We start from the raw sequence: 13,351 nt of genomic DNA on the forward strand, positions 1-13,351 counted from the left end.
TTTAATATATATAAAGCCCTATGTGCAAGAGGGATAAAAGCAAAAGCGGTACAATATTCCTTTATCTGCCAAGGAGGTATGTTTATACGGACTATAGCAAGAACTGTATCTAAAATCCCTGTCCTTATGGAGTAATCATGTTGGATATTCATCTACCACTTATGTAAAAATCCTCCGGTGCGCAGAATTAATGGTGCAGGAACAATTTTCTCCTAAGGAAACCACACGCTTGAAGCAAACTGAGGTAGAAGGAACGAATACACGAAGAGGTCGAGCAGACGGGTCCTTTATGTATAGATGATATTTCATAGAGGGTCAGGGTATTCTATTAGCTACAGGTGGTTTACGACATAGTCCTACTGAATAGAAGAGAAAATAGTCATCCCTACAACATCCCAGGCATTGTAGAGAAAAGACGTAAGAAATCTCTCTCTATCATCCAAGGGAGTGATACAGGCCAAAGTGTATATAGTTGTATTCCAATAATCCCTAAGGTTTTCCGTGGTTATTTAAGAGACAATCCAAGAGGAATTATAGGAAACTTAGGTAATCCCTTTATCTAATCATTTTTTTAGATATTACAGATATTATGTGGGATATTAACAAACTCTAATTATGATTTCGTCTAAGAAGTCGATAACTTCCTCTTCAATGATTGGGATATGCATGGCATTGTGCATTTCCCATCTCTGAGGCTTAAGGTATTGTTAGTTATTTTTTAGATTGGGATTAAATCCCCAAGTTATATAAGACATTTCACGCCGCCCAATAACATCCCTCCTGAGAATTAACTAAGGAGGACTCCATACCCCTGGGAATCGGACGCAGGAAAAATAACCAGGGGGAAGTAAGGGCAGGATCCTACAGCGTGAAAAAGGAATAGTAACCCCGGCAACCTACAAGATGGGAAGTGAAACTTAATGCCGGGGAACTTAAGAGTAGATCATGGACCGTAGGGCCTACAAACTCCCCGAAGAACAGAGGGATCTCAAGGCCAGGGGCTTAGGACTAAGAATTAAAACACAGATGATGGACCCTAAGGCTTAACCGCCAAATCCTAGAGGTAAACGCTAAATCGGATCTGAACCCTAAACATAAGACATAGGGGCACACCATCAGGCCTAAATGCAGAAAACTAGACAATAAGCCCTAAATCCTGGAAGCTAAACACTAAAAGCTAAACCCTAAAATTCTGAGCCGAAACCCTTAAGCACCAATCTCAAAAGACTAAAATCTGAAACACTGTCCACTGAAGCCCTGTCGACTGAACCCTAAATGGCAGACTCTAAACCTGACCGCCTCTGACCTGAAAGATAGAGCATAGTTCATAGACCCTGAAACTCAAACCAAAAATCTGAACACTAAAGTCTAAACCTGGACCCTACAGACTGATTCCTGAACCCTGAAGCTGAATCATGAAACTAAAGACACCCCGCGGAGCCTGGACCATAAGCTCTAAATCAAGACCCCACGACGTAAACAGTAATGATATAACATGGGCCCTAAGCCCTAAACGCAGAATGTGGATGCTAAACCGGAAACCCTGGAGCCTAAACCAGAAACTGGAAGCTAAAGCTTAGACATAACACTAAACCATGAAACGTGAACCTAAACATGAACCCTAAACCGTGGAAGCTAACCCTGAATCCTGTACCACAACGTTAAACCCTAAAACATAGACCCTAGACATGAACCACAGACCATCACCCCTAAACCGAAACCCTGAACCCTAGAAACTGAAGCCGAAACCCGAAACCTAAGCGCTAAAGAAATAAACCTGAAGCCTAAACCCTAAACCCTGAATCTCAAACTCTGGACAACTAGTGCCCCAGATTCCCCCCCTGACTCTATATGCTCCCGCCTTATACCTGACACTCCCCCACGAAATCCGTCCCACCTCATCGGCCGTTACTTTACTCCTTCAGAATCTTGGCCAAGCGCATATCCTCTACTCCCGGGCGGGCCATCATCCGCGCAGCGGTGGCTTCAGTGGGGGGGATTCAACCCCCACATTCTCAGCCCTCCACGCTATACTGCCATCCTCTTCCTCCCCATTGAAAAGTAAGCCCCCACCGCTGCTCCGGAAACCCCGTGTCATTGTTCCGCGTCATTTGTGTCCACTCGGATTCGAATATTCCGTCGCAGCTAGTTCAGTCAAGAATTTCTTGCTTCAACTCGCACATCGCCTCGTGCTGACCGAGTTTCTCCTCTTGGTCACAGGAGGAGTCATTACCCCAACCATATCATCGGGAGGGCTGTGTCTCACTGTCGGTCTTGGCCCTTCTCCTGGTTAATCGCCTCTGACCGTCCGTAGCGGGGAGACTACCTTCTCTTTTTGGGGTTCTGATGTGGATCCTCTCTGTTATTTGGTGGGCCCGTTTGAGTCGTTGGGTCCTGATTGCCCCGTTCTCCCTCCTGTTCTGGTTGGTGCTTCTATCGACTCTTGTGTAGCTCCTGCGGAATAAGTGGCTAGGTGTATTTTTTTTATTCCCCTATTTTTGCTCTAGTTTAGGCTACCTAATTTACTGCTGCTCAGTTGCCATATTCCCCCGGTTCTTCTGTGACTGGGGGAGTTTTCGTTCGGGGGGGCCTATTACACCGCCTTCCCTCACTAGAGGCTCTGGTATTTTATTGTCCGTAACTTCTGTTGGAGTTCTGCAGCTATTTTAGCCCGCTGGGCGCTGTTCATTCTTTGACTTCTTTCTGTCTGGGGAGTTTTCCTGAAGACCCTCCTATAGACATACACGCTGGTTCCTAGAAGGACTGTCAAAGGAATCAGACCCCCAAATATCTTCCCTATACTTAGTCCTGTCTCTTCTCGTATACCTCTGATCATCTTGGCCTGTTCCCTCTCCTTTTGCTCTAAGTTTTTGATCTTGTTCTTTTCTGGTGTCCTGTTTAATTGCTCCCTCCTGTCCTGTAGCTTCTACACATTCAGAAAGACATTTTGACGTTAGACGAAATGATCCATTCCTCTGTGGTTCGCTCATCCAGTAGCCCTCACTCTCCCCCTGACTCTTCCTTGTTTGGGGGTTGCCTCCTGCTATATGTTCCGCGTTCCTTTTGCGGAATTTGTTGGCCTGTAGAATTTTTCCTGGGGCGCCTGTTCTCTTACCTTTTCCTTCTTCGTTTCGTCCTCCTCTTCCTCTGTTAAATCACATCCCTGAGTATCTAGGTGGGGGCAAACTGTTCGATACTCTTGTTGTTCTTGTTCCCACCTACATTGTACGCTTGTTATTAGACTCTGTATTTGCCAGAAAAATGGGGCCCATATAGTGTCCACTGTTGTTGTTCCTCGGACAGGAAATTTGTTGTTAGGGCTAGATTTCATGCTTGGGGTAAACCACTCGTCCATAATCTTCTGAGCCACTCGGTCGCCTGCCCAGTTTTTTAGGAATTTATAGATCTGTTGGCACAGGTCCTTGTGCTCGCCATCAAGCCAGCTTTCCTTTTTATATGCGGCACGGCTGAATACCCTCAGTAAAATTGTCATTATATCCATGCATATCCTAAGATTCCGTTCGTATGGGTTCTGGCTGAATAGTTCACTCCAACTATATAGTTGACTCCACTTCTCCTCTTCTGGATGCATGGGACATTTTATTTGGTCCCTCAGTCCTTGTATGCATCCTGTCTCCTCCGGTTTACACTTGTGTTCGTGCCATACGACTTTGTTCCCTGGTTCTTGCCTCAATTGGCTCATCCATACTTCTAGGGCCTTGCATAGCATTATACTTCTTACTCTTTCGCCCCATGTGGGTTGGTAATTGTTCATCTCTTTGCATATTTTTTGGTCATTTGTTATTGGCCTCCTATTCCTTGCTCTTGTTCCTGCTAGACGACAGATGCCCCATTCCTCATGCTTATCCCTGTTGTCGGGCTCTTGGCACCTGGCTCGGTCCCATAGTTCCTGTATGTATTGCTCAAACTTGAACCCGCTCATCTCTGGGGGGTCCCTTTTCGCCTTCTTCTTGGGTACCTGTTCCTCTTTACTGTACGGTTTCTTCTGTGGTTCACTTTTCCCTTTTGTCCTTCCTCTGGGTTCTTTGTTTCTAGCTCGATATAATCCCCCTGCCCCTTAGATCTTTGCATCCGTACCTCCTCTTCTCCGCTTTTCTTTTGAGGGTTTATAGGCTCTCGTTCCGGAGGCCCTCTGCTCCTTGTCCTCTCCTTTTCCTCTTTTTTCTCCTGCCCTCCTCATCGGGGGTTCCTCCCTGGCTTTCCCTCTCTCATTCCCCCGCATGGGCCTCTATGTCTCGACTCGTCCCTTCTGACTGCGAAACTTGTCCTCTCTCTCTCTTACCTCCTATTCGGGAGTTCCCCTCTCTGCTCATGTGGTTGTTATTTGGGGTCTCTCTAATACCCTCTGTGCCTCCTCATATACTCTCTTGATACTTCGCCTGGATCCTTGGAGCTTCACCGGCTTCTAGTGGTCAACTATTTTTCCTGGTTTGATAACTTCATACTGTGGCACCGGAGGTTGCCCGCTGCTGGATTTTGTCCCGTATTGCGGGCGTTCTGGGACGGAACCCGCCCTCTGATGTTTTTGTCTTCTGCCCTGGCTTAGATGAATCCTTACTTGTTCTGTGTACGTTAGTTGACGTTTATATCTTCGTAGGTGGGACTAGTGAATGGATGTTGTCCCTGTGTTCTTTTCCTCCCATCTTGGGTGTCCTTGAGCTCCGGGCTGTTCTTTGTTGGCGGGCTGCGTGGGGGATCCTCGGTGGTTTGACCATTCACCTCCCGGAATATGTGGTTCTCCTTTTCTTCACCTGTCTCCCCCTTACGGTCTAGTTGGACTTCCCGTTGTGCAAGTTTTGTCCCCCCTGGTTCGTCTCTGGCTTCCGTTGCCCTCGGTGATAATAAACACTGCATCTCCCTTCTCCTCTTCTTTCCCCTCCTTTACTTTTCCTTCACAACGGTGACTCCATCGATCCCTTGTTTATTGGGAGGAGTTGGTCCCTCCTGTTTTTGCCTTTTGTTTTTTGTCCCTCCGTTTTTCTTCTTTTCTGGTTCCGTCCTTCCTATTTCTCAGTCACTTGCCCTCTGAGTTCCCTTTTTCCTTATCCTTCCTTATTCTTCGTCTCTGCCTGGTTTGGTCATCGGGTTGAACATGGCACTCCCCGCCTCCTTAATCCTCGCTTGTTTCTTGAGTTTCCTCTGGTTCTGGCCCCGAATTTCTCGCCATTGGTTGATTATTTCATACCGGTCAGGTGTGGTGGTTTTGAGCCTCTTCTCCCCCTCTTGTGTTTCATTAATGTTCTCGACGTCCTTATCTGGCGTCCCTGGGCGCAATCGCCTTGTTCGGCTTTCCCTGTTGCCTCGAGTATTGGAGTTGTCGTTTACTTGTCTTGCTTGTTCTCGCCCTACTTAATTTTTGCTTCCTCCTGATTGTGGGTTTCTCGCAGGTTACAGAGCTCTTGTATGGTTGGAGTCCCTATTTCTGTGCCCGAGGAGTTCCTCTCCTGCTCCTTCCTGCCCCCTGTCTGCATCGAGTCAGTGGCTCTTCGTCTGTTCATGAATTATCATGTATTGTCCGGCTCCCGTTTCTTCCCCTGCGCGATTCTTCTTCGTTCTGTTGTTCCTACTCCTGCTTTGGTTCGTCTCTACGCCTGTTATCCCCTGGTTGTCTATTGATGATTCCTGTTCGGTATTTCCCTGCCCCTTCCTCCTTACCCGTGTTTACCCCTCTACGTCCTCAGGTTTTGGGGCTGTGGCTTCGGCTTGGATTTCTGCTTTGGGGATTCCTTCCTTCTGCGTCGAGGAATTTTCCCTGTGTGAAGTCCTGGCTATTGGTAATCCCCCTTACTACGATGTTGTCCCGTTCGCCTCCTTAGGTCAGAGTGGACCTTGCCGTCCTTATGTCACCTTGGGCTCTTTTCTTTTGTCCTTCCGCTTTCTTCCTTTGGCAATTGTTTCTTGTTGCTCGTTTTGCGGTTCGGGGTTGTCGTTCTGGGGGCTCTGCACCCCGGTTCTGCCCCTTTTCCCTCCTGAGTTTCTTAATACGTAGTTTCTCCCCTGAGCTCTTATCTCGGATTAGGAGTGCCTATCTTGGCCTTTGGAGTTTCTTTCCTTATTAGATATTATATATCTATTCCCCATTTGAGGCTTGGGATGGCTTCCTTTTCAGTCGTCTGATTTATCTTACCCCTCTCTTTACTTGGGGGTGGTGGTGGAATCTGGTATGGCCTGCTTCACTGTCCCCTCCTTGGACTTGCCGGTTGTGTCTCTGGTTCGGCCCCCTTCTTTGGGCCAGTTTGAGTCTGTTCTTATATCATTCCTCGATTTCTTAAATTGACTATTTGGGGGATATTTATTGCTTCACTGGGGGGTTCGGAAGTTTTCATTTCCTCGTCCGCTAGCTCCGCAACTCTGCTGCTTGGGTTGATTCCTCTGAGGGGTCCCCTAATCAATATTCAGATTCCTCTTTATTTATTGTCTCCCCCTTATCTTCGGATGTGAGCCGCCTGTTTTTACTGGTCTTGAGCTTGGTTCTGTGTTTTTTGTTTGTTCTAGTGGTTTTCTCTTTTATTCGTTCCTTTTTCTCGTTCCTTTTCCTTTTTGGGCAAATTTTTTCAAGGGCAGAGGTCTCCGTTCCTGCCCTGATTACTATTTCTCTTTGGTTCTCATTTGCGGGCTCCCTTCTTTAGGGGGTTTGTGACTTGTCCCCAAGACTTGTTTTTCCGTGGGCATTATTTCTGGGGAATCTTTGTGTTTATAACGTGTTTTTCCTTTTTCATATTGCTTCTTATGGGCCTTTTCTACAAGTTCCTTGTGTGTTTTCTTCTCCTTTCCTCTTAGTGGTTGGCCTTTTCTGCTTCACTTGTCGCTGGGAAAATCCCTTTCTTGATTTTCCGTTTGATTTCAGAGTTACACCCTCTGCAAGGAATTTAGCTCCTACTTCTTCTCTTCCTGTTCCTATTTCGTAAGGGGGTCAGATAATTCGCCGGATTTATCTGACTTTTGCTTCGGTGGCTGCCGTGTCTCAGTGGAGACCAATTTTTCCTCTTCCTTGATTCGACTTTCTTGGGTGCCTTTTCCGTCTATAGATCTCTTGTGGGTTGCAGAAACATTCGGTCTCGTTTCTTGGTGTGTCATATCATCCTTTCAGGCTTGGCGCTTTTCCCTCATCGTTTGTCCTAACTCGTCTGATCTGACTCCTTTGGTCACTTTTATATTTAGATTTCCTTCGGCTGCCTTTCTGAAGTCTTCCTTCTTGGGAATTTTGCCTCTGATGATTATTCGTCTGGGGAGGGGTCTCGGTATATCCCCGTTTGGTCCTAGATTTGTTTCTTATTCGATGTTCTTCGCCTGTCTAGACCTTCATAGATAAATCCTCCTTTTCCGGTGTCTTGGTTCTTACAACTTCACGTGACCCGGCTTTTATTCTGATTGTATCTTCTACTGTCTCTGTCAGTCGGGGACTCCCCACGCTTACTCTTTGTGGGTTATCCCTTCTTGGGTGGTTTCGGTTGGGGAGGTTTCTTGCCCTAGGCCCGGGCCCTAAGGAGCCTGTGTTTCTTCTTTGGTTTTTCATTCTCTAACCCCGCCTTATGTTCGGTCTGCTTTCTGTTTGTTCTGCTGATGTCTATTACTTCCCGACTATTGTCCATAGAATTGATAGTTGTCCTTCTTTCGTTGTTGTGTCCAGCCCTGTCCTATTGCTGTCTTCTTTCCTTATCCCTCCTTGCTCGTCTCCTCCTGTTGCTAGTTTCTGGCCTAGGAAGGCGCCTCTTGTTGATTTTCCCACTGCGTAATTGATGTCTATTTTGATAGTTCCCTCCGATGTAATTACTTTCCTGTTCCTTGAACGTGGGTTCTCTCCAGTGCTTACATATTCATTTGTTGTGATTACTTGTTTGTGGTAATTGTTCCAGATTCATCTTCCACGAGTGTTGTGTCCTGGATTGTTTCCTTTTAGTTGGGGTTCCTAGTTGAATTTCATTTATCTTGCTTCCTTGCTTCCCTTTCCCCCCCGTCCGGGGGGGATTCCCCTTCGAGGCTTGGCCTGCTTCCTTTCGTTTTCAAGGGGGCGGTTTCGATCTCTGTCCCTAACTATTCGGCTTGTATTTCTGCTTGACTGTTGGATATGTCCCCCTTCCGTTGTTCCTTTTTATAGTTGCCTCTGTATCAGTAATATGTAGGCCTCTCCTGTATGACTTTTATGGGCTGGTATTTTAGGTTATTCTTCGGCTTTTAGGAGTGGGAGTTGACATGTTCTATACAGTTAACTTCCACAGTGGAGTTACGGCTCCATTCTGCCTGGGTGTCTGGGCTTTGCTTATTCTTCTAACTTCTGTTATTTGTGGTTTGTCTCTAAGTCTATTATCTGTACTTTCTAGGAAACTCTCAGCTGTGTCTGAGCTGCCCGTTTCCTTTGGAGGAAGAACTTTTCCCTATACTTTTTTGGCGCCAACTTTTTCTGGTTGACATTTGTTCCTCTTATTGTGCTTATGACTGTACGAGGTTCTTTGTTCATTCACATCTTTCCGGAACTAATTTTTCCTCTTGTTTTTCTCCCTTCTATCTGTGAGCCTGTTCTTTGCATATATTTTTCTACTTCGGTTGTTTTTTTTGGGGTCCGTCCTTCTTATATTACCCTCGGTCGGTGTGAAATTCCTGCTTTTCATTTGACGAGTTTCTTTCGTTCTGATACTTTTTCGTCTTAGGTGCGGACACCTTCGGATTTTGAGTGCCTCAGTTGCTGGTGACATACCTCTTCGATTAATTTTCCTGCGCCTACTGTTCTGGGGTTGTATACTGTTTGCTCATATACTCCTAACGTTATACAACGGGTTCCTGCGCTGAGTTTTGGGAGATTCTTCTACTTGTGTTTGGCTTTGAGTTACCCATGCCCTTGTTGGTATCCTTTCCTGAGTTTATGCATGGAAGAATCCAGATTATTTCCCGGCCTGGTGTTGTCTGGTTTCTATCCGTATGATCTGGGGCTGTGGGACATGATGTTTCTTCCTTATTTTGTTTTTTAGCACTTTGGTTATCTTGTTACCCCTTTGTCGAGTTCCCGGTTGTGATACAATTTCCTTTTTCTTTTAAGTGTTTTGGCTCGCTGCTATGATTCTTTAGTCGTATTTCCCTTTGTCTTTTCTCGGGGTTTACTGTTCTTTCCTCTTTCCCTATACTGCTCCGCCGCTTGACTTCTCCTCATTATTCTTTGTGGTACTGGTTGACCTCTCTCCCTTTATACACGGGTATTCCTTTGGGAGTGTTGGATGCCTTTTGTCCTTACGAGATTCTTATCTGGTTGGGCTTGTTTATAGTCTTCTCCCCGTGTTATTCCCTTCTTGGTTCTCTTGGATTTTATTTTTCTCGTTATTGTCAGGCGTGCTTGGTGGTTTATAGTGCTTGGTTATGTACCCTCTCCTGTATGGTGCACTAGACTCCGCTGTTCTTTCTGTATCTTGTTAAGCACTTAACCTAGTCGTTCTGGTGGGTTCCTGTTGTTCTTCGATTGGGTTCCTGGGATTTGGGTTTTTTAACCCCTGGGTTTGTTTCGGCGAGAGCTGTTGCTTTACTCTATCTTGGTGACCACTTCACCCGTCAGTCAGGTTTTTCTATAGCTGAGGTTACCTGCTCCACCTTCTGGTACTATTTTTGGGGGGGGCTGTTCTTCATCTGTTCCCTATTTTTGGTACTTTTGCACGTGGCGTTCAGGCATTAATCTTCCTAATCTCTTGCAGGTGAGCTTCTCTGTGTCGTTAGACTTCCTTTACGGTTCCTTAGTCTCTTTTTATATGGTTCAGCTTAGTATTTGGCCTTTCGTGGTTCATATCCAGATCTGTTGCATACTTGCCCTTGTTGCGGTTGAGCTGCACTCAATTTCTCCAATCAGTTGAGATCTCCTTATTGATTCCAGTGTTGCCAATTTCTCTATCCGTGTGGGATGGAATTGTAATTTATTACGGCCTCGGAACTATTTCTCCCAGATTTTGGAATCTTCCGTTTCCTGTTTCTGAGTCACTTTGACCTTTTGTGACTTTAGTTGCTTGTTGTACTACACTCCCTTACGGAATCCTCGTTTCCATTAATAAGGTTATCATCTAGTTGCCCCTTGATTCTTACAGCTACTTCTGCCACTTGGCAGGTCTGGCGGCTACTTTTACTTCACTTCTTCTCCTTTGTGTTCCTTCGGTATTCCTTCCGTTATTGGTGGTATTGTATGTTTCTTCGTCATTTGCTGTTCCTTTATACTATAAGTCTTGCTTTTCCTTCCCCACTTCTATGAATTACTCCTTTTGGGCTATTCCCTACTTCTCTATTGTATACATACAGCCTTATTTCATCCGATAATAGCCATTTGCGCGTCCTCGTGTGTGAACGCCATCAGGGTCTGTTCTTTTATGATCTGGTACTCTCTTTTCCTAATCCTATCTGGGATAAGGATTTCATATACTCTCTATTGAACTTCTGTTAACTTGCCCCTTTATATATACTTACTGGTACTCATTCCACACCTCCAAGGGTTTACTTCGCCCTACTTCCCTGTCCCATATATACCAGTATTACCCTTAGCTGTATTGCATTGCTACTGGGTGGTCCCTTCTTTCCTTTTCTTATTCCTCTAATAATATACAATGCTAATTAGGGTATTGTATTCCTCGTTGCCTGCATGATCGCCCGTAAGGATATCTGCATCTTCGCCCATGTCTAAATTTGTAGGATTTATCGCTGTTTGCCTCTTTGGTGCCTTCGGTGGGGTGGGCACTCTGTTGGTTCCGGTGTTTTAGTCTTTCGGTAAGTCATAATATTTGATGGTATATTTCTCCTACGGTTTATCCCTGCAGAGGTATACCCGTCCAAAAATTCCGATATTTTCCTCCTGCTCCGTTCGTTTTTTTTTTCCTTCTGTCTCCTTCTGGTGGACTTTTCTTTTTCTCTTAGTTCTTCATTAATTATTATATACTGATTATCTTAAACATCCCTCTATTATTTTCATCTCCATACTTGTTCTTCGTTCATAGGGCCCAGTATACCTTCTCCAGCGTGCATATTTTTTCTTTGTGTTCGTCCTTGATATCTGTTCTTACTTGGCTCTTCTGTTTTTTCTACTGTTCCTTCTGGTTCACACCGGTTGTCCCTATTCATGGGCGCGTACGTCTTAATCTACTTTATTATGGCGCAAACTTCATAGTGCTCCTTTCTCTTCTTCCTTTCCATGTTCTTGTCCTGTTGTTTGTTTCTCTTTTAATATACACTATGTCTTATCACTAAATTCCTAACCATTATATGATGTCTCCACGTTATGTTATATCCTTTTGCTTATTTACTGCTTAGCAGGTCACGACAGCTCCTCTTATTTCATCCTTCATGATATGTTATATAGCAAAGAAAATATCATATAAGCCACAACATTCTGTATCCAGCTACTTAAACAGTTATTCCTTTGCCACCTGGGGCGTAAATGTATATTATGATAATTTGTCGAAACATAAATAGTCCCCTGCCTATTCGGATGATCCCCAAAACAACTCACGAATTCTTTCGAAAATTCCGGTTAATTAATCACGGGGAATAACAGACAATATGTTTATAAAACTATTTGACTCATTCTTAAGGGAGGGAACTTTTCTATTATCGCTTATATGCCCATATATCATTACACTTAATACTCATATGAAAACCATATCACTGCCAAAATGATCATGTATTTATAGACTTGTTCTCACTTTTCAGAAGAATCTCATAACTCTATGGTGGTGTAAGACTCCTTTATAGGACATGTTTTTATGTCACTAGAGGAAGGTATTCATCTTATGTATTCATACTTTCTTATGCATAAAAGGGGTGAGGAAAATCACTTATCACCTTACATCCCCCTGTGGTGAATAAGGAGACACCTGTTATAGCATCCTCTATAGTCTTAGATAGACACAAAAATGAAGTTACTTTACGACTTATTATACTTCATGGACTCAGCATAGATTCAAGATATTATCTGTGCTTATTCCTTTGTTTATATGTTAGAAAACATGAAACCCCCGATTTCATATATCTATTTCGTCAGAGGGAAAGATCTGTTGCTCACATTATTCCTTATTTGTCACCTCTAATGTGTTTCTGGGTCCTATGCTTTGGGGTTAGTGTCTAATCTTCATCTCTTGAGCATCCTTCCCTGTATCCTCTCTTCCTGTGTTATGTCTTCTGTATGTATTAATTATTTACTTGTCCTCCTAGGCATTTCCACTTTGATCTTCATGTTTATATGCCCACTGGCTTCTGGTTTATTTATATGGTGTTACATATATCCTCTTCCGTTTTTTGAAGTAGATAATTTTCTCAAATATTTCAGTTGTATTCGTATATACATTTTATTATAGTCATCGGCTCCAATATGGTTGCTCCCTCCCTCTTAGATTAATGATTCTTTAATATCTTATGTGTATTCTTATTCTTATTCTCACTTTATCCCCTTGGCTCGTTTCATGTTATTATTATTCGTAACTCTCCACGACGAACAGCTGGTTCTATATAGTTGTATTCCTTCTATAATTCCCTATTCTTCCTTAGGGTATAACAAGTTTAATCTTTCATTTTACATAATTTTTATATTTTAATAGTACCCCATCGATTTCTAGTCTTGTTAAGAGGAAAATACTACACATTAAGGAAAGTGTGCAAATCTTTCGTAATCATTCTTTCTTAAGAGTACCCGGATAATTATTGAATCTATATTACAATAATATTGAGAGGGAATAATCACAGTTCACGACGTATTACTGTACTTAGAGTGTTACTTCGCCTATAAAAAGTTATTCCTATATATAAACACCCTCGGTGTGTTGAACACCTTCTTAGTGATAGTTTCCCTCAGTTTCCTATACAGCATGAATAGCCTTAGGATTGGTATATGAGTATTCCTGGAATGGAATTATTTTAGAAGCCAGTGTATTGGTGAAATGGTATGATTCTTACAACTGCCATCCTCCTCAAGGAATTCGACTCTCTAAACCTTTGTATTATCTTAAACAATTTTCCTCCTCACACAGCACTGTTTTACATAGAATATTACCCTTGACATATGTTTATCCAGTAAACAGCTGTTGTAAGTCCGATTTTTACATTTAATACAAATATACCGCAGGCATCTTCTCTCCCTTATATATGTCTAACGCTTAGTGATTGGAACTCCTCCAAAAATACCGTTGCATCCACCCTATTATCTCTTACTAAATATCTCTTTTTAAATTATTGTCCCTCCTGCTTTAAATCTTGACGACTCCACTATAGGGACTTCCCGGATTTTCCTACTGTTTATGCATTGCTACTGTAGAGAAATGTCTCCTTCTCACATACTTAATAATGGTCGCGAAAAATTTACTCCTTATATATTAGT

General features: G+C 43.6%; 2 protein-coding genes across 2 annotated transcripts; both read right to left on the reverse strand.

Moving 5' to 3' along the window:
- Positions 1-2,611: 2,611 nt before the first annotated feature.
- Positions 2,612-3,943, reverse strand: C922_02475 (hypothetical protein; the record flags this gene model as incomplete). Its single annotated transcript, XM_008818074.1, has 2 exons — positions 2,612-2,926; positions 3,116-3,943. The coding sequence occupies 2 exons, from the start codon at positions 3,941-3,943 to the stop codon at positions 2,612-2,614; spliced, it is 1,143 nt and encodes a 380-aa protein (XP_008816296.1).
- A 3,164-nt stretch (positions 3,944-7,107) lies between these two features.
- C922_02476 (hypothetical protein) lies at positions 7,108-7,537 on the reverse strand (the record flags this gene model as incomplete). The annotated part of the gene is made up of 2 exons (XM_008818075.1): positions 7,108-7,246; positions 7,377-7,537. The coding sequence occupies 2 exons, from the start codon at positions 7,535-7,537 to the stop codon at positions 7,108-7,110; spliced, it is 300 nt and encodes a 99-aa protein (XP_008816297.1).
- Between the last annotated feature and the right edge of the window lie 5,814 nt (positions 7,538-13,351).

This window comes from Plasmodium inui, assembly GCF_000524495.1.
Source record: "Plasmodium inui San Antonio 1 unplaced genomic scaffold supercont1.8, whole genome shotgun sequence".
Classification (NCBI taxonomy): Eukaryota; Apicomplexa; class Aconoidasida; order Haemosporida; family Plasmodiidae; genus Plasmodium; species Plasmodium inui.